This window comes from Aethalodelphis obliquidens, unplaced genomic scaffold, assembly GCF_003676395.1.
Source record: "Aethalodelphis obliquidens isolate GAN/ISIS:26980383/991018 unplaced genomic scaffold, ASM367639v1 scaffold2, whole genome shotgun sequence".
Lineage (NCBI taxonomy): Eukaryota > Metazoa > Chordata > Mammalia > Artiodactyla > Delphinidae > Aethalodelphis > Aethalodelphis obliquidens.
The window spans coordinates 44366457-44392972 of NW_020837946.1; the positions used below are offsets into that span (position 1 = coordinate 44366457).

The window sequence follows — 26516 nt, forward strand, 5'->3', positions numbered from 1 at the left end:
AATGTGTAGGATCCAGTCCCCCGGTTTTGAGGAGATTGAGAAGGGTAAGGTAACCAGGGGGGCTATAGGGACTCCAGGGGTTCTGGCACAGAGGTGGTAGGGGTGGAGGTGGAAGAGTCAAGGAAGGTTCAAGTCTGGTGTTCTTCAGAGTCATTCACTGGCCCCTCCAGGAGGCCACCGAATGGCTTTATCTGGACAGGGACACAACTGGGATAACCGGTATTCCTGGTAACTGCCTGTGCTATATACTAAGCCACTTGGAGGAGAGGTGGGGAAGGGACGCGTGGGTGCGGGCGAGGGCCAGAGGGCGCTGAGAGAGAAGGAAGGTTGGTAAAGGAAACGCTTGGGCTGCTTCCTCCTGGTTGCATCTTCAGGAAGGATTTGGAGACCCTAGCTCTGGGCTAGAGCTGGGTGCCTGAGTCGCTGCGGGACTTAACCTTTCCAAGGTTCCGTTTACTCCTCTGAAGAGGGCTGTACTCTGATCTTTGCGCCCCTTCCTGCCCTTTGATTCTAGCTCTTTGAGGGAAGCCCCGCTATGCAGTCCTGGGAAGAAAAGACATTCTCTGCCGCAGGCGGGCCGGAATGGGAAGGCCAGGAAAGCGGCCACTGTGACACGGATTATATTTATTTAGATACCTATATTAAAAATGATTTTCGTTAACAAAACAAAAAAAAGGATGTTCCCCCACCCCCAAGCCTGGGCTGGTGCTTTGCACGACGACCGTTGGCGGCCGCCCTCTCCCCGACTGGCCAGGCAGCTAGTGCAAAGAAGCGCGGCTCGGCCCCGGCCTTGCCGCTCGCCTCTCCCCGCCGCCCCGCCGGCTGGGCGCGTGGTCCTGCCCTTCCCGGCCGCCCGACCTCCCCGATCTCTTCTCGCGGCCTCCCGGAGGGCGGAAAACCCGGCGAGCAGAGTTCGTCCGGCGACGGTCCCCGCAGGCTCGCGGGTTGCTCGCGGCCAGTCGGACCCTTGCGCCGCGGGCGGGCGGCGACTCCTGGCAAGGGCGTGGAGGGCGGCAGGGCCCCTGGCCTCGCGCTGCGGGGACGCCCAGATGGCCCTGAGAGGGAGGGGCGGCCCGAGCGGCGGCGGCCGGAGCTCCGCCCCAGGCCTCGTATAAGGGCCGGCCTGAGCCGGGCCCGCGGCGGCGGCGGCGGCGGTGGCGGCAGCACAAACAGGGCACCCGACGCAGCTCGGCCGGCCTGTTGAGCCTTCCCACCCGCTTCCATAAGGCTTTGCCTTTCCAACTTCAGCTACAGTGTTGGCTAAGTTTGGAAGGAAGACCAAAAGAAGACCCCCGGGCCGTTTTCCTTTTGTTTTTTTGTGTTTTTTTTGGTATAGTCGTCGTCGGAGGCTTTTTGCACAGAGCTGTTGTGTTTTCAACGGTGCTCTCTTCAGTTCCTTGCACTCCTCTTAACAAGCACCTCAGCAGGAGCGGCAGCCGTAGCAGCAGAAGAGCAAGCGGGGGGCGCCTGGTGTCATGACCAGGGCAAGAGAGCAAAACCGCCTGGGAAGATGCTGTGGTGAGTGGACCGAACGCATGTGGTAGAAACAGGTTGCGCAGTGGAGACCGGCACCTCCACGCAGGTTTTGGAGGAATGTGGCTCAGCTGTTAACCAGTGTGATTAGTAGCTCGTTGGACTCATATTTTGTTGGGGGTTAAGGAAGAAAGGCATTTCAAGGTATGGGGAAAGGGGCGTGCACACAGGCAAGGATGGAGAAGTAGACTGGGTAGTTTGGATTATCTTGTCAAAAATAAAATGGAGTTAAAGAATGTTGAAACAAGAGCTTTTTTCACTGTATGTGAAGTTATGCAGTTATTGACCAAGAGGTCGTGCTGAATTTTTCATCGACCCATCAATTTCTAGGTGACTTGATGAAATGTACATGGTTTGCCCCACAAAGTAGTTTTTAATAATTATGTTTAATAAGGACAAATGAGTAAGCATTCCAATCTCAGCTCACTCAAGTGACTAAATACGCTTTTTATCTGCCTACTGTGTGTCTTTGCAGGATCCTTAGCAAACTACCTGATCTCTGCAAAATTCCTTCTCTACCTTGGTCATTCTCTATCTACATGGGTAAGTGAAAATCTACAGTAATTCTTACAACATGCTTGCACAATTTCTTGTTGCCTCTCATTTGGGCCAGTTGTATTAAGCCATTTTACAGTTTTGTCATGCAGCTAAAGAAATAAATCAACCAAACATACATGCGCTAACAAAAAAGTTATTTCCACCAAAGATATTTTCCCATAGGTGTTAGTAAATGCTATTAATTATTGAGCTATCATACTTTATGTAGACTGGCAGCTATCCAAAAACAGGATTAACAAGGACAGGACTATTTGCATTGTTTGTAAATTGTATTTTGCATTACAAGGGTTAATAAATGGTAATATCTGCTACTAAGAATGGATGGATGTCTCACGGACCTTCTATTTTTTCACATTTTAAGATATTTCTCTGTTTTCTTCTTTTGTTAAAATTATAAGTTCCAGCCTACTGTGCTATGAACATACAGTAGAATAGTGGAGTGACTGAGTTAGGCTAAAAATAGCATTCTAAGGTTAATTTAAATATAATTGACCCCAAGAACAAATATCTGAGTGGTGTAAATTCTGGTCTTTTAAAATGTTATCTGTAGCTAGATATGTGTGGGACATCTCAGTCTATCTTAAAAACCATCATCCAACGAAAATCAGCAACTGACTCATAAGTCTCCCTCTGACTTCTTCCATGGTCTTGGAAGAGTCCCAGTGTTTCTGTGGGCCTGGATTCCTCCATCAACACTCCTCAACCCAAAAGAATAATCCCCAAGGGATGCTAGATGTGTATTTAATTAATGATGATTAGAATCTTTTAAATTAAACAATTGGTCTTACTGTTTAAAAGCAATAAACCTGTGTAAATTCTATTCATGCCTCATGTATGATATTTAATTTAAAAGAACCGTAAGTAAGGGGAAAGAATTTTGAGAGTAAATTTTGTGAATGTTATTTTCTTTTTAAACTGGAAACTTCTTTTGGATCGTTCTTAAGACATGAATGCAAACTATTGTATGAGGAAATCTGTACCCATGCCCTTGGGAAATTATTAAGCTAAGTTATCAGCTCTTTAAGAAATAGCAGTTCAAAGATGGCTTTTTTAGAAAGGCCAGCTTCTTTCTCCCCAGAGGCTTAGACAGGGATGACTCTGAAAATACATGTAAACAAGGTGGACTTGGCGTGAGTTTCATTTCCAATAACTGATGATTCTGAATAGAAATTGAGTGAAACTACCCCTAATTAATTTAAATCCAATTAAATTGTTCTTCCAATTTAATTCAGTAAGTATTAAGTATTTTAAAAAACCCAGTAAGTGATGGAGATAGTATCTGAAATTCTCACCTTGTGGTCTGGACCTATCTCTTAGGGGAAGAAGGTGCCTAACTTCCAAACACTGATTAAGTTTAAGGTTTATGCGACCTTTCGTTATTAGGTTGGCAGGTCAGATTTGCCAAAGGAGTGGAACTGTGGTTGTTCCAGGAGGATCTTTTTTGTCATGAATGGAAAACACAAGAAAAGTGACAGATGCTTACTCCAGTCTTACAGTAAATTGAGCAAAAGGAGTTCTTGTGGGAAACTTGGATTAAAACAAAACAAAACACAGCAATTGTAGTCGTGTAAGTTGTAGTGGATTTTCACTTATTGTGGAGGAGTGTAAAAGAGGACTGCTCTCTAATTCAATCTTTTGAGTTTTGTCTCCTGTTTGACACTTTGCCTGATTTTATTACAACAAAAGATGTCTGCTTATTTATTATATATGTATATACATACATGTGCATGCCTATCTAGGCATTACCCTACTGACTCTGCCGAGTCATGGTTTCCTATACACTTGAGTATAGAGGTGTTAGGGTAGAAGGTTATATTGCATTAGGTTTGTGTGAGGTTGAATACTTTTTATTTCTGACTTCATTTCTTTCTGCCAGTGGATCAATATATTTTACTCTATACTACTGGAATACAAAGTATGGTAAGAAGTGGATCCTGTCATCAAGGAGCTTATAATATAATTCAGGTTGGGCTTTAAAAAAATATACCTAATTACAAAAGAATAACTAACAGTGTAGGGCAGTGAAAAAGGGTGGCCAGTGCTGATATCTTCTGCATTATGCTATGGACTGTCTCCATTTATACGCCATATGTCTGCATGGTGCCCGATCTTACTTCCTTGGGTTTCTCTCATAGGTCTTTAACTACTTCATGCAAAATGCCACCTTCCTGCCCCACCCTACTGCATTTTTCCTCATAGCATTTATACCACCTGACCTATTCTAGATTCGTTTTTGGTCTCTGTTCACTGGGATGCAAGCAGCATGAAAGCATGAATTGATTTTTGCGCACTGCTGAATCTCTAGTGCCTGCAGTATTGCTGAGTACATAGTAGCCTCTCAAAAAGTATTCAGTGCATTAATGACTGTGATCATTCATTCCCAGACATTCATTTGGCCTTTGGCTCTCAGTGCACTGGAGGTAGATGAACATGTAAACAAATCTTCAAAGTATGATGAGAGCTTGTGGGTGGGCAGGAAATGGATGTTAGGAAGGAACGGCTGGGTGGGCCTGAGATTGCACTTAGTCAACCTTTACAGAGAGTTTACCTGATTCTTGGGCTTTGTGAGTGTAGAGTCTGTTACTTCTTAAAGCCTAAACCCTTTGGAAATTGGGGCAAGTGGAGCAGTTTTTGTTTATTTGTTTTTTAATTAATTTATTTTATTTTTGGCTGCACTGGGTCTTTGTTGCTGTGCACGGGCTTTCTCTAGTTGCGGCGAGGGGGGGCTACTCTTTGTAGCGATGCTCAGGCTTCTCATTGCAGTGGCTTCTCTTGTTGCAGAACACAGGCTCTAGGTGCGCAGGCTTCAGTAGTTGTGGCACGTGGACTCAGTAGTAGTGGCTTGTGGGAACACAGGCTTAGTTGCTCTGTGGCATGTGGGATCTTCCCGGACCAGGACTCAAACCTCTGTCCCCTGCATTGGCAGTTGGATTCTTAACCACTGAGCCAGCAGGGAAGTCCCAAGTGGAGCAGTTTTATTCCTGTCCATCAAGGAGGAGGCATGCCATACAGGGCATAAGCAAGAGAGAAAACTTTCATTTCGTAGCACTTGTTTCAAGTCCTGCTTTAAAGCGAAAAAATAAAACAACAAAGAAAGAAAGAAGCACCTACTGTATAGCACAGGGAACTATATTCAATATCCTGTGATAAACCATAATGGAAAAGAATATGGAAAAGAGCACATAACTGAATCACTTTGCTGTACACCAGAAACCAACACAACATTGTAAATCAATTATACTTCAATAAAAATAAATTTTTTTCAAAAAGGAAGAAGCAATAGTAGTGGGATAATATTTCTTATTCTTTATGTTAAGAAAGAGGAAATTCACTCAGGGAGGCAGCCTATCATTTGAGGCATTCATATGTTTTTGTCTTTTCAGAGGAATAGAGATTAGGATAAAGTACCTCCCCTCACCTCATGCCATTTTATTCTAATCAAATCTAAATTTGTTTCTCATGTTAAAGATTAAGAAAATAGCTTAATTTGTTATTCTTACTGACATTTTTTTTTTTTTTTTGCGGTACGCGGGCCTCTCACTGCTGTGGCCTCTCCCGTTGCGGAGCACAGGCTCTGGACGTGCAGGCTCAGCGGCCATGGCTCACGGGCCTAGCCGCTCTGTGGCATGTGGGATCTTCCCGGACCGGGGCACGAACCCTTGTCCCCTGCATCGGCAGGCGGACTGTCAACCACTGCGCCACCAGGGAAGCCCCAATTCTTATTGACATTTTTATCTTAATGTGTAAACTTGTCTTTTTATTGGTTACAAATTGTATGTGTATATATATTTTTAGTCATTTAGTACAAGGGTATTTGAAATGGAATTCCAACGTAAATGGAAAAGATTTCTATTTTCAAAGCAAACTTTCAAAAGCTGTCCCAGAAATATGAAGTATGGTACTGATTAAGCGTCAGACTTCTTGAACATTCATGGAGCAAATCTAATGTAGCAGAACAATATAGTTCATAAATAAGTCTCATTCTGTACCCATTTACAGCCGGGATCCACTGCATATCCACTCCTTTGTTGATTCCACAGTTATTTGTTGTGTTTCTACTCTGGGCTGTGCACTGTGCTGAGGGTTGAGAGTGCAGAAGGTTCTAGAGCTCACATTCCAGACCATTGAGTGAGAATCAGTCTTTCACGTATGGTATTTCCACTGGCTTCCAGTGTCTGTTTTAACGTTTACTTGGCCATGTTCACCCTCTCCCTCAAGGCCCTAATCTTATGTTAATTTTAAATTGTGGTTCTAAACAATGTTCATAATCCTCTACACCAAAGTTTCTGTACCTTGGCACTATTGACATCTTGGGTTGGATAATTTTTTGTTGTGGGGGACTGTAGATGCCAGTAGCAAATCTATCCTCGCAGATGGGACAACCCAAAATAGCGCCAGACATTGCTTAGTGATCCCTAGAAGGTAAAATCACCCCCCACTTGAGAAATACTGGTGTACATGAAGTTTATTGTAAATGATTGCTACAGAATATGCACATCAGTTTAACTTTGGATGCATAAGATTGTTGTCTTGCCTTTATTAAATGCTTAAAAGCATTTGCCATACGAGGATAATACTTTGCTCCTTACGCATTAAATTTGTCAGGAGGATGTTAAGAGACGTTGGAAGGAACTAGGAGTGTAGTACTTCTTCCAATCCATAAGGAGCCTAGCCTGGGAATTCAGTTTCCTGTAGTGATTTCTTAGGGATAGGTTATGATAGAACATTGTTGTCCTGTTTTAGGTTAACCTAACAAGTCAGGAATGGAGCCTAAAAGCTCATAACAAGGTCCATTATAGATTTCTTACACATTAATTTGCCTGACTCATTTAAAAGCTTCTGTTATTCCACATTTTGCAGCAACGAATTCCAAAATTCCCTGTATACTCTGGAGTGAAGAAATAGTTTTTTTCCCCTTTCAAAACTCGTCTGTGTTGAAAATAACTACTGCGTCGAAAATAACTAAATAACTACTTATGTATTGATTTCTAACATCTTCATTCATATGGTGCCAGAATTTGCGCATATTAACTTCATCTTTCTGATTGTTCTGCTGTTTTATGACTTTGAAATTTATTTATGAAAATAGAACATAGATTTTAGAATGTTAGAGATAAAAGAAACTTGAGAGGTCATATAGTCCATTCTTACCATTTTACAAATTGGGAAACTGGCTCTTTCTTGACATTCAAGGCATAACTGATATTTGTAAACTATACTTGTTTCATTCTGGTTCAATAGCAAACTCCTTTATGCCTTTCAAATCAGGATAGGTAAATCCCAGGCCTGGCTAGAAACCTGATACAAAAAGGAACAGGTTTTATCTCAAAAAAACCTCCTTGGGCTTGGAAACTGTATTTTTTTCTAGAATGATAGGGAGTACGTTTGTTTCATTAACATCATGCTTTTTTCGGGTTTACTTAGTATCTGGGCAAGAATATTTTCCATTGTGCCAGGACAAACAGTTTTAACACCTGACTACATTCAATCCATAGAGGAATTGTTGACTTTGAGAATCTCATAATGTAGCCGGAAAGTGCCCTTTTGTTAAGGAAGCAACTTCTTGAGTATAATTGACTAGCAACGTACAATGTTTTATCAGAACCTTTTATCTTCTCTTATTCAAGGGGGATCGGATGTGGCACTTTGCAGTGTCTGTGTTTCTGGTAGAGCTCTATGGAAACAGCCTTCTCTTGACTGCAGTCTACGGGCTGGTGGTGGCAGGGTCTGTTCTGGTCCTAGGAGCCATCATTGGTGATTGGGTGGATAAGAATGCCAGACTTAAAGGTGAGTGGTGTTATAAAAGCCTTTGTGTTTGTGGGACTAGTGCCTGAGCTAGAGAGAAACCTCTGTGACTAACCCACTTTGCGTCTGCAGCCGCCACCTGAGTGATGGGGTGCTCAGTGGCAGCACCTCTGCATGGAGGGTCCTGCGGCTCCTGCCCAAAGTTGGGATGCCAGGATACTGAGTTTATAGATTTTGTGGGGTATCTTTTTTGGCTGTTTGTAAATTACAAATGTTAATGATTAACACTGTGGCACTTTTCTGCGAACCATGTTAAACATTAAGAGTTTACCTAACTCTGGCATCCTTTAACCATGACTTGCACTGGAGTTCGTTTAATGTGACGTTCCTGGGACAGCTTTAACATCTATCCTCTGGGTTACTGTGTTTTATATAGGCAGGTATGTAGGGGAAGTGAAAACAATGGATTCAGAAAAGAATACCTGAGTCTGGATCACAGAGAGCTGAATTACACATTTTTGAAGAAAAAAGAAGAAGTGATAATATATTAACATTTATTCTAGAGCATTAATACTGAAATCATTAAGTATTGTATAGGAAAGAGAGAAAGTGAATGAACAGGTTAATTATTCAGAATATAAGGGCAATTTGGATAATAATTCAGGGCAAAATTTTCCTTAGTTCCTCAGTTGATAATGCTAAGACCTGGCCATGTCTATCCTAGACACTGGGGAGAGACTGAGGTATCTGTTTCTTTCAGTGCAGGATAACTGCCCCCGGATAGAGAGCAGCTGGATTATCAAATTCCAGGACTTGATGCTATTAGTAAAATGGCCAAGATGGACATTTTTCTATTTTGAGAATCAATAGACCAAAACACATATAGAAAAAGGTTTTGTATCCTGGAAAAACAATTTCTACTTCTTTACATCATTATACATAGGAATATGTATGTGGGAATGTTATACATAGAGACCTTTAACCTTATGACTGTTGAGCACTGAAATTGTAGTTTAGGATAGAATGTTGAGTTGGATGAAGAAGAGTGTGGTGGGATAGCAATCTTGCACTTATCCTATGTAATCAACTCATGTGACAACCTCCATGAAAATCTTCTTTGATGTCTCTAGACTGAGTTAACCAGAGACACTTTTTTTTCCTGCACTCCCATGAAGCTTTGTTAATACCTCTGCTATTGCACTTATGCTCTTATAATTATCCTTTCACATGTCTACCTTTCCTCTGGTCTGTGGGGTCCTGAAAGCCAAGAACCTCATTCAGTTGATATTTAATAGCCTTGTGCAATGAATGAATGAGTTATATGTTGGGATTTTATTTCAAATTAATTTCAGAAAGCAGTTTGTTTTGTCTCAAGGCTTTGATATAATGTTCCAAGCCAGAATGAGCTTTACTGTCCTTAAAGGCAAGAGCTGTAATTATACCTTACATATACAACCCTCTGTATTTTTCAAAGTGCTTTCAAAGTATTTTATTTGAGCATCAAAATGACCCCGTAAAGTAAGGAAGGCAGGTATGTATTATATCCTCGCCTTATAGACACAGACATAAGAGATATTAAGTATTCTTCCCTAGATCATCTTCCCTCGTGAGTGGCAGAGAAAAGACTACAAGGTGTCCTTACCTGGTATCCTAACCTGTCCTTATGCCAGCCCTTTATCTACATGGGTGCCTCAGTCTCAGGAAGTTGGCATTTTCTGTGAGAAAAGGTGTAGTTTAGAATTTCATAACAATGCAAATAACTTTAGTAAAAGGAACACACTGCTGCTTTATTCTTGGCAATTTTTTATATGTCCTTCCTATTTATCCATACGATCTTACCAAGTTCAGCCTGCCATCTAGGAGGTTATGGATTCCATGACCTCTTACTTAACCTCCTCCATAACCTCCTACATGTTCTTATTTTTGCCTAAGCTACAAAGCCCTGAAAGGTGGATCTTGTTTATGTAGTTAATTAGTTCTGTTTATGACAGTAAACTTTAAAGTGAATAAACTGTGAAAATGAAAATGTGGTCATTATGAATGGCTTCAACTAACAGGAAAAATGAGGGGTAGTTCTTTATTCTGTCTGCAAGTTTTACTGGTCTGATGTGGTATGCTGGGCCCTACTGGAAATAGTTGAGGCAGAATTTACTTCAGGAATATTTTTATTTCTTATAGTAATTTGCATATGTATTAATACAGTAGAACAGTGATGTATGGATAAAAACATCTCCTTTGAGATGTTTTGGTGTATGAACTTTGTTTCTCTCTCTGTATAGTGGCCCAGACTTCACTGGTGATCCAGAATGTTTCGGTCATCCTGTGTGGAATCATCCTGATGATGGTTTTCTTACATAAAAAAGACCTTCTGACCATGTACCATGGATGGGTTCTTGTAAGTTCTCAACAAGATTCTTGATGGTAGAAAATTGAATGTCTGTTAGTGGTAAAAGATGAAAACTCTTTGAGGGAGTGTCTTTTCACAAATAGGGCCTGTTAATTTTTTTTTTAATAACTGTATATTTACAAATTTAAAGATACCAGAAATAAATGGAAGTCAGAGAAAAAAACAGCATGGAAATTAGAACATGTTCAGAATGGAAAGATAATTTTAAAAATTTAAACATAGCATGTCAAAACCAGTAGGATACTTTTTTTTTGTAATATTTGAAGATAATTTTATTAGTAGTATTACTAAAGAACAGTGATATTTTCAGTCTGTAGTCAAAGTATTTCCTTCCGCTTTGTTGAATGATTATTGTGTGTAAGTTGTATTAGATGCATTTGAATGATAGAAAAATGATTCAAGTGTGGATCCTGTAGGGAGATTAGATGTGACACATAATAACTATGATACATGGTAGCATGATTAAGTGCCTTCGAGAAAAATGGAGTTCTGGGTTGGCCATTTAGGTGGGCCTTGAAAATAGGATGTTATTCTCCCAAGATTTCATTATGAAATATTTCAAACATTCAGCAAAGTTAGAAGAATTCTCCACTGAACACCCATATACGTACCACTTAGTTTCTACTTCTGCCATTTTATTATACTTGCTTTATCATGTATTTATCCATTGGCACATCCATCTTCCCATCAATCCCTCTTCGTTTTTAAAATTTATTTTTGGAATGATGGACTGGCATTCATAAAGGCATGAAAATAGGGGAAGCACAGTTTCTCTGAGTGATGGATGTATGCAACACACAGAGAAGGTTTGAAAAGTGTAGGAAGGAGAGTTTCTATTGTCAGACTGAACTTGGGCTTTATATACATTATGAAAATAATATTGTGCTATAGACCAAGTTTTTCTATGAGAGTGTATGGTTGTTTTTGTAATATAAGAAATTATAAAAATAGTATTACATTTTTCATTTTTTAAATGCAATTTCTCAGAAACATGTTCATGTGTAAAATAGAGTATGGAATGCAGTGTAAAGACAATGTGCTGCATTTGATTTAAAACTGATATACAGAATTTGGTAATGCAGGGAACAGATTACATAATTGACTTAATGCAACTAGTAGACATTTATAAGATGTTTAGATTTTTGCTTGGTTTGTTCTTTTTTTTTTTTTCTAACAGCAGGTTCTTATTAGTTATCCATTTTATACATATTAGTGTATACATGTCAATCCCAATCTCCCAATTCATCACACCACAACCACCAACCCCTGACGCCACCGCTTTCCCTCCTTGGTGTCCACGTTTGTTCTCTACATCTGTGTCTCAATTTCCGCCCTGCAAACCGGTTCATCTGTACCATTTTCTAGGTTCCACATATCTGTATTAATATATGATATTTGTTTTTCTCTTTCTGACTTACTTCACTCTGTATGACAGTCTCTAGATTCATCCATGTCTCTACAAATGACCCAATTTCATTCCTTTTTATGGCTAATATTCCATTGTATATATGTACCACATCTTCTTTATCCATTTATTTGTCGATGGGCATTTAAGTTGCTTCCATGACATGGCTATTGTAAATAGTGCTGCAATGCACTATTTGATTTATGGTTTTCTCTGGGTATATGCCCAGTAGCGGGATTGCTGGGTCATATGGCAATTCTGTTTTTAGTTTTCTAAGGAACCTCCATACTGCTCTCCAAAGTGGCTGTATCAATTTACATTCCCACCAACAGTGCAAGAGGGTTCCCTTTTCTCCACACCCTCTCCAGCATTTGTTGTTTGTAGATTTTCTAATGATGCCCATTCTAACTGGTGTGAGGTGATACCTCATTGTATTTTTTTTTCTGTACGCGGGGCTCTCACTGTTGTGGCCTCTCCCATTGCGGAGCACAGGCTCCGGACGCACAGGCTCAGTGACCATGGCTCACAGGCCCAGCTGCTCCGCGGCAGTAGGATCTTCCTGGACCGGGGCACGACCCCGTGTCCCCTGCATTGGCAGGCGGACTCTCAACCACTGCGCCACCAGGGAAGCCCCTCATTGTAGTTTTGATTTGCATTTCTCTAATAATTAGTGATGTTGAGCAGCTTTTCATGTGCTTCTTGGCCATCTGTATGTCTTCTTTGGAGAAATGTCTATTTAGGTGTTCTGCCCATTTTTGGATTGGGTTGTTTGTTTCTTTAATATTAAGCTGCATGAGCTGTTTATATATTTTGGAGATTAATCCTTTGTCCATTTGCAAATATTTTCTCCCATTCTGAAGGTTGTCTTTTTGTGTTGTTTGTAGTTTCCTTTGCTTTGCAAAAGCTTGTAAGTTTCATTAGGTCCCATTTGTTTATTTTTGTTTTTATTTCCATTACTCTGGGAGGTGGATCAAAAAAGATGTTGCTGTGATTTATGTAAAAGAGTGTTCTTCCTAAGTTTTCCTCTAAGAGTTTTATAGTGTCTGGTCTTACATTTAGGTCTCTAATGCATTTTGAGTTTATTTTTGTGTATGGTGTTAGGGAGTGTTCTAATTTCATTCTTTTACATGTAGCTGTCCAGTTTTCCCAGCACCACTTATTGAAGAGACTGTCTTTTCTTCATTGTATATCCTTGCCTCCTAGTCATAGATTAGTTGACCATAGGTACATGGGTTTATCTCTGGGCTTTCTATCTTGTTCCATTGATCTATATTTCTGTTTTTGTGCCAGTACCATATTGTCTTGATTACTGTAGCTTTGTAGTATAGTCTGAAGTCAGGGAATCTGATTCCTCCAGCTCCATTTTTTTCCCTCAAGACCACTTTGGCTATTTGGGGTCTTTTGTGTCTCCATACAAATTTTAAGATTTTTTTGTTCTAGTTCTGTAAAAAATGCCACTGGTAATTTGATAGGGATTGCATTGAATCTGTAGATTGCTTTGGGTAGTGTAGTCATTTTCACAGTATTGATTCTTCCAATCCAAGAACATGGAATATCTCTCCATCTGTTGGTATCATCTTTAATTTCTTTCATCAGTGTCTTATAGGTTTCTGCATACAGGTCTTTTGTCTCCCTAGGTAGGTTTATTCCTAGGTATTTTATTCTTTTTGTTGCAATGGTAAATGGGAGTGTTTCCTTAATTTTCCTCTCAGATTTTTCATCATTAGTGTATAGGAATGCAAGAGATTTCTGCACATTAATTTTGTAGCCTGCAACTTTACCAAATTCATTGATTAGCTCTAGAAGTTTTCTGTTAGCATCTTTAGGATTCTTTATGTATAGTATCATGTCATCTGCAAACAGTGACAGTTTTACTTCTTTTCCAATTTGTATTCCTTTTATTTCTTTTTCTTCTCTTATTGCCATGACTAGGACTTTCAAAACTATGTTGAATAATAGTGGTGAGGGTGGACATCCTTGTCTTGTTCCTGTTCTTAGAGGAAATGCTTTCAGTTTTTCACCATTGAGATTCATGTTTGCTGTGGGTTTGTCGTATATGGCCTTTGTTATGTTGAGGTAGGTTCCCTCTATGCCCACTTTCTGGAGAGTTTTTATCATAAATGGGTGTTGAATTTTGTCAAAAGCTTTTTCTGCATCTATTGAGATGTTCATATGGTTTTTCTTCTTCAATTTGTTAATATGGTGTATCACATTGATTGATTTGCATATATTGAAGAATCCTTGCATCCCTGGGATAAATCCTACTTGATCATGGTGTATGATCCTTTTATTGTGTTGTTGGATTCTGTTTGTTAGTATTTTGTTGAGGAGTTTTGCATCTATAATCATCAGTGATATTGGTCTGTAATTTTCTTTTTTTGTAGTATCTTTGTCTGGTTTTGGTATCAGGGTGATGGTGGCCTCAGAGAATGAGTTTGGGAGTGTTCCTTCCTCGGCAATGTTTTGGAAGAGTTTGAGAAGGATAGGTGTTAGCTCGTCTCTAAATGTTTGATAGAATTCACCTGTGAAGCCATCTGGTCCTGGATTTTGTTTGTTAGAAGATTTTTATTCACAGTTTCAATTTCATTACTTGTGATTGGTCTGTTCATATTTTCTATTTCTTCCTGGTTCAGTCTTGGAAGTTTATACCTTTCTAAGAATTAGGGCCTGTTAATTTTTATCTCTGTGTCTATTTTAATATCCCCTACCATTTTTGTCTTGTTTTGTCTTTTGGCCCTTAACAGGCTTTCATTAAGTATTGTTTGAATTTAAATTTCATTCTATTGGTTGTTTTCGTGTTTGTTTTGTTTTATTTTTTTATTTATTTTTGGCTGCATTGGGTCTTTGTTGCTGTGTGCGGGCTTTCTCTAGTTGCGGAGAGCGGGGGCTACTCTTGGTTGTGGTGCGTGGGCTTCTCATTGCGGTGGCTTCTCTTGTTGTGGAGTACAGGCTCTAGAGCGCAGGCTCAGTAGTTGTGGCGCATGGGCTTAGTTGCTCTGCGACATGTGGGATCTTTCCGGACTAGAGCTTGAACCCATGTCCCCTGCATTGGCAGGCAGTTTCTTAACCACTGAACCACCAGGGAAGCCCCTTCCTGTTTGTTTTTTAATGGCAGTTCTAAGAGTTTATTACATAAATCAGTTGCTAGTTTTAAGCTCAGTAGTATTGGGAAGCCCCTTCCTGATTGTTTTTTAATGGCAGTTCTAAGAGTTTATTACATAAATCAGTTGCTAGTTTTAAGCTCAGTAGTATTAACCTGTAATTTTTTCACACCATTTAAGAAATGGTATATATATATGTATATAAATCAGTCATGATTGTGTTCTCCTAATAATAAGTGGTATTTCTGTTTGAGGACGTGGACTAGATAACTTCCCACACTCTGATTTCATGATAGCTTGATGGAAAAGAGGAGAGAGATGGGTATAGTGGAAAGCAGTGAATTTGATATTCCTATTTAATCTGCTTAGGTATATTTGGATTGATATTGTAGAGTTTCAAAGCCAGGTAGGACAAGAAATATTCTAGTCTATTGCCTTCATTTTGTTGATGAAAAAAGTAAGACAAAGTGATGATAGCTGATTGCCCATTGTCATGCAACTGGAAAGTGTCAGAACTCTGATTTAAATTCAAGTCTTCTCACTTCCCCGTCACTGTTTTTTCCAAAGGACATATTTGTGGGGAAAATTAAAAACCACCCCTATGTTAACACTTCATGATAACTATGTGACATAAATGTGCATATGACTATTAAAATTTTTTGTATTATGCGTACCACACATGATACAGATTAGAAAGACATTATGCCCTTTAACTTGACAACTGGTGTTTATTGTTTCATGTGTACAAAGTAGAATGATTTCTTATGATTTTATGAAATGAAATTAAAATAAAAATTTTATTATTATGTTACCAAAGACCATTTTAAACTATATTGTACAGTGAGGTAGGTACAGTATGGTAAAACTGACATTTTAATAATTTTTTCCTGTAATTCCTTAGACTTCATGCTATATCCTGATCATCACTATTGCAAATATTGCAAACCTGGCCAGTACTGCTACTGCAATCACAATCCAAAGGGATTGGATTGTTGTTGTTGCAGGAAACGACAGAAGCAAACTAGCAGGTAATTTGCTTTTCTCTTTCTACCAAATGGGTTTTATCAGGATTCACTTTAAATCAGTGGTAGTAAATGAAGCTTAAGCCTTTTTCTCCGAGTACTTTTTAAGAATAATAAATTGAAGTCATAGTCTTTTTCTTACAACATTGTCTGTCTCAGTGCAAAGATTTACCTCACTGTTATGAAGCTAATTTATAGGATAGTGACCTTCTCTTTTATTCTATGCAAACCTGAAATAGAAGAACATTTCTTTTGAGCTCTTTCTTTGAAATTCTGTTAACTGTTTCTAAATGTTTTCTTAATACTTAGAACAGTGAAAATCTGACTTGTGATTTTAACAGTCATACTGTGGATATTATTACCCGTACTTACTGGTTATACTATGGATATTGTGTTTATCCAAACAAATGGAAACAACTTAATTCTAGGAGAGACTCTAGAAGTGAATTCCTTCAACTTTAAAGCCATAATTGGTAACTTTTATTACATTATGTGTGGTGTTATGTAACTGCTATTATGAATACTAAAGAAATACAGGATAGAACATGGGTTTTTAAAAAGCTTGCATCTTAGTTGTCCATTGGAAACATATACAAGAGGAGCAAAGAAAGTCTGAAGAGTGCTTACAAAGCAACACGTCAATTACCTCAAGATTACTTGGGCTCAGAATGACCTACCTCACTCGATATTCCCCACCTGCCCCCCAGTACAGCACCCAGACACAACTTGGATTGAAATTACACAGAGTAAAGGAGGAAGGCTACACCTATCTACCGATCAGGTCAGCTGAGTCAACTCTGCTGGTCATTGAGATAATGGGTATCACAAACACATTTCCCAACCATCCTGACTGACAAGGAAACCATTCCTGATGACTTCAGTGGCTTATCAGGACACAGAGGCAAGATTGAGTACGGGGGTCAGCAAGCAACTTTGTTTGACTAGACACGTGGTTTCAAAAAAAAAAAATGGTAGAAAGGAGGTTGAGAGAAAGGGTACAAAATCTGTGGAAGGTCTAAATGAAGAAAATGAAGGATTTGCTTAAAAGTCATCACTTTGTGGTAGCAGTAATAATACTGCTCCAGATAGAAATACCACAGTGATTTTAGAGGATGGTGAGTGTGGAAGATGAATTTATTAACACATGTGAGTCTGGGTTGCAGGAAATTCTCTCTGGAGCTAAAGTAGTGATTCTCACTGATTTTTCTTCCTGTGATCATTTACTAATAGGAAATAATTCCATCTCTCTTTTTTGTCACGTGGAATTAAAAGATAAGACTTTGTCCTTTTTTTTTTTTTTTGGTGTTTTTTCCCTGTTATTTACTTTCTCTTTTAGTGTGCAATTTTACAGATGTAATACATGTCCATGTTTTAAAATTCAAAGGGCACAAAAAAGATATATTTTGAAAACAGATCATATATATATCTGTTGAAATGTATTTGGGGAAAAAAGTGGCTTTTAAGATGATTTTCTTTCTCACATAACTTTCTGGGATCTTTCTGACTACAAAGTGATATTCCAGAAAAATAACAAAAATATGACTGGCCATTTCTCAGCTGTCCTTTATTTGAGGAATTATTGCAGAGTGGAAAAATCCAGGCTAACCAGTCTATTTTCTAACCTTCTGGAGTTTCTCAAATTTAAGAAAGGAAGTAAGCTGCCTGTTGAACTCTTGTCCACTACGAATTAGCTTAGGAAGCGGTGCTGTTTCAAATCCAGCCCCTAGAACGGGTCAGTAGCCTAATGAAGGAAAACTTCCATGTTGTTTTTCCTCAGGTTTTGACCTCCATGTTTGTTTTAAAATTAATTAAAAACCATGCTTCAAAACAGGAAACAGAAACTTCTTCCATCCCGAGGGTCAGCAAGGCTCTAACCATGGGTTTTTGGTACCATTCCTGTTAGAATGCAGAGTTACAGAACAGAAAAAAAGGAGGAGGGTAAAGGAGAAGTAGAAGAGAAATTGTTGAGGTTGCCAGCAAAGACTGTTAGAAACCAAGCAGGAGACGGGGCAGGGTGTGCGTTGTGAGGTGTGTGTGTGGGGGGGGCGGGGGGGGGGATGGGGGAGGGGTGTGCCCATAAAGAGGGAAGGTTGTGAGCTGGATGTTAATTGCTCCCATTTCCTCATCCCAATGTTTCTTGATTTCAGAGTAGTTTTTAAAATTGGAAGTTGTATCACCGAGGGTAAAGAACAAGAGAAATTTTCCCTGGAAGGTTGAAAAGTTTTATAACTCCAGTGGCATCAGGTCAAAATATAGCTGTTACCATCTAATTTAGACAGCTCGAGGAAAGATGCTCGTTTCCCACATGAATACTGTTAATTAATCTGTTAACTAATTTGTCTAGGTACTTGATTTAGTGTTTTATTAAAACATTCTTTGGAGCCATGACCCTTAACCTGTCAAACCTCTCTGAAACTCATTTCCTTTGCCTGAGTTTTTATTCCATCTGTTGTTTTATTTTCTTCTTCATTTCCTTTGTTAATCACTTTTTATTAATAGCTTCTGAGGTTTTTCTTGTCCACCATTCTAATGAAACATCTACTGGTTGGCTTGATCAAGTACGACAGATAACTTTCTTGTTTGAACTCTATTGACTGAAAATTGATTTCATATTTGAGGTAGACAAACCTGCTAGCTACTATTTGCTCAGCAAATCTGTTTTTTATTATTATTCTATGAGAGGTAATATACCTTTTATAATAGTAAGTAGTTACTGAATGTCATGCTCTGTGCCACAGCTGTAACTGAAAACAGTTAAATTGGAATTAAATGAGCACAGATTTGTGTGTTAGCGTAAGAATAAATACAAACCTGCAAAAAGAATATGTTTACACATTCAGAGGACCAATTCTTCTCTAGGCTGTTAACAGTAAAATGATTGGGTCTTTTTCAAAATTATTATTTCATTCATTCTGCTTCAGAAAAATAAAATCTGTTTTCTGACACTACATTACATCTAAACATTATTAGCTTCCTGAGATAGAAATTTCTAAATTCTAAATAAAAGATAGAAATTTGTGGCATTAGGAAGCTTCATGAGCACTTGAAAATGGAGGTAGTGAAAGATTAACAAATCATTTTAACTAAATTTTGTTTTTGTTCTGGGGCCTTCAGATCCAAGAGTATATTTTCATTAGTACTTGATTTTTGGATTCAGATTATTGAGTTATTTGGATCAATTCTACACTTCCCTGTTAGGAACTTATTAGTAGGGGCAGATGGAAGTTAATGAGGCCATGGCAACAAATGGCTGTGTGTAAGATCAGTGAAAACCGCCTTTGCCTCTCAAGCGAAAGGTGAAATATGTCAAAGTTCTCCTGTTATCATATAAGCATTCTGCACACATAGGACTAATTGGAAGGCAGTTGAGGACCAGGAAGAACTAGAGAAAGAATAATGGCAGTTTTCTATTAATGTACTTATTAGTCACATACTGCTTTTCCCTTAAAGCACCCCACATGATTGATGAGGACTTGTCTCAATAATTTTCACTCTACTCCGTGAGATAGAGAATGAGAAAGTAGGTTATTTTCTTGACTTCCTCTCCTTTATTCATCTTGTCCTCTACTCTGACTCAGCTACATTCCCATGGTCATACCCTAGACCTTGGTATCACCACTAAACCCTCCCTTTTCATAATCTCAATCTCCAGCATCCAAGACTTGAACTATACCTCCTGTCTTTCCAGCTCACTCCTCCTGGTACCCCAGCCATGCTCCAACCTGGTTGGCACCTACAAGCCATTAATTCCACGACCTTTTTACTGCTCATGACCTTTCTTGTCTCTCCTCCTTACCCAGCTTAAATTCCAAGGTCAGTTGTTCCACCCATTTGAATGCCTCCTAGTGTATACCCTCAGCTCACTTGGCCTCCTCTCCTTTTGTCACTTTCCTTTCATAAGACCCTGCTTAAATCCAGCTCTCCACAGTAGCACATGGCTGGTAAAAAACGTACAACTTTGCTGTCTCTTAAAGCTCATGACCATTGGGTTCAAGTTGGCCCTCTCATGCTGCCAGATGATCATACTATTTTCTTTGGTCCCTTCCTTCTCCCACTTTCCTAAAGCACTATTTCTCACTTTTTCCTTTCTCCTCATACATTCAGTACCTCCTCTCCCATCCTCACTTTCACTGATGACGTTGCTTTGTATTCTACTGAGAAAATGGAAAAATAAGGAGAGAACTTTCGTGTGCTCCCACCTTCACATCACTCTTCCTACTTGTACCTGAGACCGTTTATGTGACCTACACTGTTGAATTGCTTGCGTTCCTAAGAACAGCTCTGCCACTTGTGCAGTAGATTCAGATTCCATCCCTTCTCATCTACTGTATCATTTGCATCAGCATATAAACATGCTATAACTTTTCTCATCTTAAAAATCCCTGTCTTTACCCCTCTGTCACCCCATTTCTTTGTCCTTCTTTTGAACAAAACTTAACAAAAAGAAATATCTTTGCTCACTCTTTCCAATTTCTTTCCTTGGTCAGGGCCTTGCTTTCCATAATGCCAGGGGGGCAACATTCACATTGTGAATCCAGGGGGTGCCACTCACTTAAAATATAATAGAAATGGTGTCCCCTGGAGTTGGCACCAATCTCTTAAACCAACTTCAATCAGGCATTTGCCCTTACTGCTCCACCAGAACTATTCTTTTTGAGGTCCTCAGTACCTTCCATGTGACCTATCTAGAGCTGATTGTCAGTGCTCCTCTTCGCTGACTTACCAGCGTCACTTACCAGTTGATTATTCCCCTCTCTTTGAAACACTCTTACCTCTTGGCTTCTAGGACACCCTGCTCTCCTGTTTTTTCTCCTCTTTTGCTGATTCCTCCTCATCTTCGTGACCTCTGAACATTGGCATGCCCAGGACTCAGTCCTCAGACCTTGTCTCTTCTCATCTACCCTCACTCCCCTGGTGATCTCATCCGGTGTCATTGCTTCAAAACTCAAGCTGCCGATGACTCCCAAATCTGGCACATGCTTCTTCCCTAGACCCCAGACCTGTATGACTAACTGTCTGCTTGACGGGGCCTCTAGAGATGTATCAACATCTCTAGAACCAGATGCTTATTCTTTTGTCCAAAACCTGATTCTTCTGAAGTTTTGTCTTTCTCAGTAAGTGGAAACTCTGTCCTTCCAATAGTTGCTCAGGGTAAAAACTTTAATACTTCTCTTTCTGTCGCATAGCATACCTAATCTGTTTTCAAGCTTCTTGATTCTACTTTAAAGTACATCCAGTATCTACTTCTCCACTTCCATTGCTCCTGTCCTGCTCCATGCCACGTCATCTCCCGCCTGTCTCCCTGCCTCTGTGCTTGTCTACACCCCCCCCACACACACACTTACTTTACACTGTTTTCTCATCATAGCAGCCAAAATAAACCTTTAAAAATATGTCCCGTGATACCACCTCTCCGTACCTTAACTTCCAAAGGCTTCCTGAGTCATTCAGTGTAAAAACTGAAGTTTGAGTAATAGACTAAGACCTTACATGATTGGGCCAATCTTCTCTCCTCTCTGACCGCATCTCTTCCTATCCTCTCCCTTCCTCACTCTGCTCCAGCCCTACTGGCCTCCTCGCTGTTCCTCTGGGCAAACTCCTCCTGCCCCAGGACTTTTGCACTTCCCTTGGTCTGGAATTGTCTTTTCCCTGATATCCGGATGACTCACTCTTTTGCCTCCTGCTGCTTCACGCCTCTGCTGTGATGCTCTCTTTTTTTCAGTGAGTTCTTCCCTGACCTTGCCGTATATAAAACTGAAATTTCCCCCTTCCCCTGAGCACTCTCTACGCCCTTTTTTTCTGCTTTATTTTTCACTACAGTATTTCATGAACATCTGACATGCTCTGTATTTACATGCTTGTTGATTTATTATTTTTGTTTTCCCTTGGGAGTGTAAACTTCATGAAGACAGGGAAGGATATTCTTCATTTTTTGCTATGGTGCCGGAATGGTGCCTAGCTCATAATAGGCATTTAATAAATGCTTGTTGAAATAAATGAATGTAGAGTTACTATCGAATTCATTTCTTAAAAGCTGTTGTCAGGCTCATTTATATAATCCCAAGGGAATGACGATTTTTGAGGCAGATTTAATATGACTTGATCCAAACAACAAATGATTTGCTAACAAAATGGTTTGCTTGCAGAATGCTTTTAGAAGTTTACATCTTAGGAGTCTCTACTCTTAGTTTATGAGTTGTATTATGTAAGTGGGCAGTCTCTCTTTGATAGATTTGCACACTTATCTGCCTCTTTCGCCTACCTCTGTAGATATGAATGCTACAATACGAAGGATTGACCAGTTAACCAACATCTTGGCCCCCATGGCTGTAGGCCAGATTATGACATTTGGCTCCCCAGTCATTGGCTGTGGTTTCATTTCGGGATGGAATTTGGTATCCATGTGTGTGGAGTACTTTCTGCTCTGGAAAGTTTATCAGAAAACCCCTGCTCTAGCTGTGAAAGCTGCTCCTAAAGAGGAAACTGAGTTGAAACAGCTGAATGTATACAAAGGTAAACTCAACAAAATGTTTAATCCCTTTATTCTTATTTTCAGACCTTAAACATTGGTTAAGGCCAAAATAATTTTGAATTTATATCAGGTTTAGTTGCCACTGAAGGCCTGCATGAGGTTAAATATATCAATGTGGTAGTAAGTCAGAACCCAGGCTCTTGACGGTCCAAGGAGCAACTCTGGGTTGAACCTCAGGGAGTTGGAATGGGACCCCTGACCCTTTTCCTTAACAGGAACAGCAGACACAGAGGGGCAATTCATTGAGGGAGGGCTGGGCAAAATTGAGCCATAGGAATGGGAAGAACAGTGGGAGAAAGAGAACAAGAGAATTCCTAGGAGTCTATAAAGAAGGGAGTTAACACGCCATTTGTAAGACAGTGGAAGGGAGTGAGGACATGAGGTGGGCATTTTTCAAGAAGAGAAGAGGAAGTTGGTCTTCTGAACAAATGTAATCTTAAAAGGGTCCCAGAAAATAAGATTCTGTGTTTCCCCAGACAATTATTATATGTTATCTGTTTTCCTGCTGTTTACTTTGGTGGGATTATAGTTTCTGAGAGAGAGGGGAAGAGAGGAGGGGAGAAGTATCAATAGTATTTTGTTTCTTTAACATAAATACTTGGAGATTGTTCCTCGGCTGGAATTCTTAGATGAGTAAAAGAAAATACATTTTATATTGTAGTAGCCAAGGGTATCCAAGGGTGATACCCTCCACGGGTGAGGGAGAGGGGAGAAGGAAAAATACTAAGATAGTTGGCTTTTTCCCCCATGTCCCCTCCCTCAAATAATAATGTCTTTTATTAACAGAAACTGAGCCAAAATCCCTGGAGGGAACTCATCTAATGGGTGAGAAAGACCCTGACATCCATGAACTTGAACATGAGCAAGAGCTAAGTTGTGCCTCCCAGATGGCTGAGCCCTTCCGCACCTTCCGAGATGGATGGGTCTCCTATTACAACCAGCCGGTGTTCCTGGCAGGCATGGGTCTTGCTTTCCTCTATATGACTGTCCTGGGCTTTGATTGCATCACTACAGGGTACGCCTACACTCAGGGGCTGAGCGGGTCCATCCTCAGTATTTTGATGGGAGCGTCAGCCGTAACTGGAATAATGGGAACTGTGGCTTTTACATGGCTACGTCACAGATATGGCCTGGTTCGGACTGGTCTGATCTCAGGATTTGCACAGCTTTCCTGTTTGATCTTGTGTGTGATCTCCGTGTTCATGCCTGGAAGCCCCTTGGACTTGTCTGTTTCTCCTTTTGAAGATATCCGTTCTAGGTTCATTCAAACAGAACCACTTTCAATTACACCTACAAAAATATCTGAAATCATCTCTACAACTGATATGCACATGTCAAACGGATCTGATCCTGCTAACATTGTCCCAGAGATGAGTCCTAAATCTGTGCCTATAATCTCTGTCAGTCTGCTGTTCGCAGGCGTCATTGCTGCTAGAATCGGTAAGAAATCTCTTTTTGTATATTAATGAACTAAAGTGTCTTTTTGCAGTGTGGTTTCAGATAATTCAACAGTAAGTGGTCTAAACTCTTCCCTGAATGTTAATTTAAGCAAGATCCACTATTTATCCTTATGTATAATCCAGTCACTTATTATGAAATTTTTATTTTATAGTTAAAAAAATCTATATTTGTGTGTGTGTATACCTTCTTAAAACATGGTTAGGCCTTGAAAATTTTTACTAAATGGATATCTTACTCTTTTAATGTAGTTTACTTAATTTTTCAAAACATATTATCAATAATAATTATACTTTTAGTAATTTAGAGTCTTTATATTGCTATAACTTTACCAAAAGGACTGTAATTTAATAAATATGTCAATGGGACAAGGTAAAAAAAAAGGGGTTGGGGTTTAAATTAAAAAAAAAATAAGACAGTAGTTAGGGAAAAAAAATCCTTCAAAGGTCTTCTCTAGCTGACATTTGTTTATTGTGTACTTTGCCAAACAAATGGATTTTATAGCTCTGGAAGGAAACATAATGTAAAGACCTCTTACAAAGTAAAATTTAAGGAATCATTAATAGAGTACTGATGAATTATCTCTGCCTGAAATCGTTCTTGAAATGAAACCATATTTATCCTGTGATACAAAGCAGTTCATTAATTTATCAAAGACATTAATATTTAAGCAAGACAGCTTTATTGTAGGGGCTTTAGAACCCAAACAGTAAATGTATTAATGGTTTAAAGTTTCCTTACACTTCAACGATAACAATATATTAGGTCTACTCATTTTAAACTTTAAAAATACTAGTAATTTTAATAGGATTTATTATGTCTCTGATTTCAGAGTTTTGCTTTCACAGTATGAATAATCACAGAAAAACAGAATTAAGAAGTTTGTAGATTAGACTTATTTTTGTCTTGTGGCTGTAAAAACAATTTCTTGAAACAATTTAACTCAGTGTTTATTAATGAAAAATAATTCTCTAAGGCTAGGCTATGATAAATATACATATGGTGACTTGAAGGTAATAGGGTTAAGTATGTATTTTGCACATGTCAACAGATTTTTAATCTGTAAATCTGAAATGTGCAGCTATAAGTTAAAATTAAGTCTCTAAAAACTATCTTTTATTATAGGTCTTTGGTCCTTTGATTTAACTGTGACACAGTTGCTGCAAGAAAATGTAGTCGAATCTGAGAGAGGCATTATAAATGGTGTACAGAACTCCATGAACTATCTTCTTGATCTTCTGCATTTCATCATGGTCATCCTGGCTCCAAATCCTGAAGCTTTTGGCTTGCTCGTATTGATTTCAGTCTCTTTTGTGGCAATGGGCCACATCATGTATTTCCGATTTGCCCAGAAAAGTCTGGGCTCCCAACTTTTTGTCTGTGGTCATAGTGATAAAGAAGTTACAGATGCAAATCAAACTAATACATCAGATGTGTAAGACAGTTTAACTGTTGCTATCCCTGTTACTAGGTTATGTAGAGCACATGTGCCTATTTTGTACTTCAGAATTCCAATAAATGGCTCGGTGTCTCTCTCTGGTTTTACCACAGCTATACCTTGAGGGCTAAAAGCTAGTTAGGAAACTTGAGCCAGCAGAAATGAGCTGGTTAATTTCCCTTATATTTAAGGGTGGAAAAAAAATAGAGAAAGGAAAACTCAGTTTAAATATGGAGACTAAAATAGTAACACTGATTTTCCCTATTTCTCATGAGTAGGTAAAATTTTATATAAAAGAGTGATTAGTCATGTGAATTAAGTTATTCTTTGGCAGATTTTTATTATCTGTACTAGAATTCAGGTATGTCAGTTTTCCCTAACACTCTTGTTCAAGTCTAGCTAATTTACTTTTTAAAAAAATCTTATTCTCAGTTATATTATAAAAACAAATTCTCTTCCAAGTTTGAAGATTAAAATTTGATAACCAGTATTATCCTTATTGATCCGATTGATGTTAAGGGATTTACCTCTATGTGGAAAAATGAAATACTTAACTAGAATTCTCTAATAGGGTTTATGGTTTAACTTTAGAGACTACCTTTGTATTTTTCTTATCAGCTAGGGCAAAATATTGTATTAAGCATATGTAACACTTCATAAAATGGCTATTGTGTAAGCTGAAGATAGAAGCAAAGCTGTAGAGTAGATTTATAACACAGTGAATGCATGAGGACTTCAAACATGCCAGTGGTTCGGCCATAGAAACTAGAAGTTAAAAGTCACACGAAGGGCAAGTTCTGGATTTAACTCACGTTGCTATCCTTAATGATCTCTGTCGTGGAATATGAGGGAATTAGCCTTCAGCCTGGCAAGTTAAATGTAGAAAGCAAGCCCAAACTTGGAAAGGTTTTGTTTTATAAATCATTTGATTTATTTTAACATGCTTGGTAGAGCATTTTTACTTTTACTCTTTTGTACCCAGGAGTTATTTTTACCTAGTTGTAGAGCAAGACTGTTCATAAATGTATCCCTTTCAAACATCTTTGAGAAAAATGGAGGAAAAAAAAACCCTTTTGTATATATATTTTACAAGTAAAAACTGTTTTACAAGTCATTTTGCAACATGCCAGTACCAGTGGGGTACTTTGCCTTAACTGTTCATGCACTTTCATGGAGACGGCAATATGTTGCTCTGAGCACTTTCCTTATCCTTGAAGTTTAATCTTTTTCTCCTTTCTATAGTATGACATAATGATTTGCTATGTTGTAAAATCTTTGTAAAATATTTCTGTATAAAAACATTTTAAAAAATCTTGA

At 39.0% G+C, this 26516-nt stretch overlaps 1 protein-coding gene across 1 annotated transcript; it reads left to right on the forward strand.

Annotated features, from left to right (window-relative positions):
* Nucleotides 1-1043: 1043 nt before the first annotated feature.
* SLC40A1 (solute carrier family 40 member 1) lies at nucleotides 1044-26516 on the forward strand. Its single transcript, XM_027126083.1, has 8 exons — nucleotides 1044-1518; nucleotides 2009-2076; nucleotides 7719-7878; nucleotides 10116-10231; nucleotides 15651-15777; nucleotides 22042-22284; nucleotides 23090-23743; nucleotides 24887-26516. The coding sequence occupies exons 1-8, from the start codon at nucleotides 1476-1478 to the stop codon at nucleotides 25198-25200; spliced, it is 1725 nt and encodes a 574-aa protein (XP_026981884.1). The 5' UTR covers nucleotides 1044-1475; the 3' UTR covers nucleotides 25201-26516.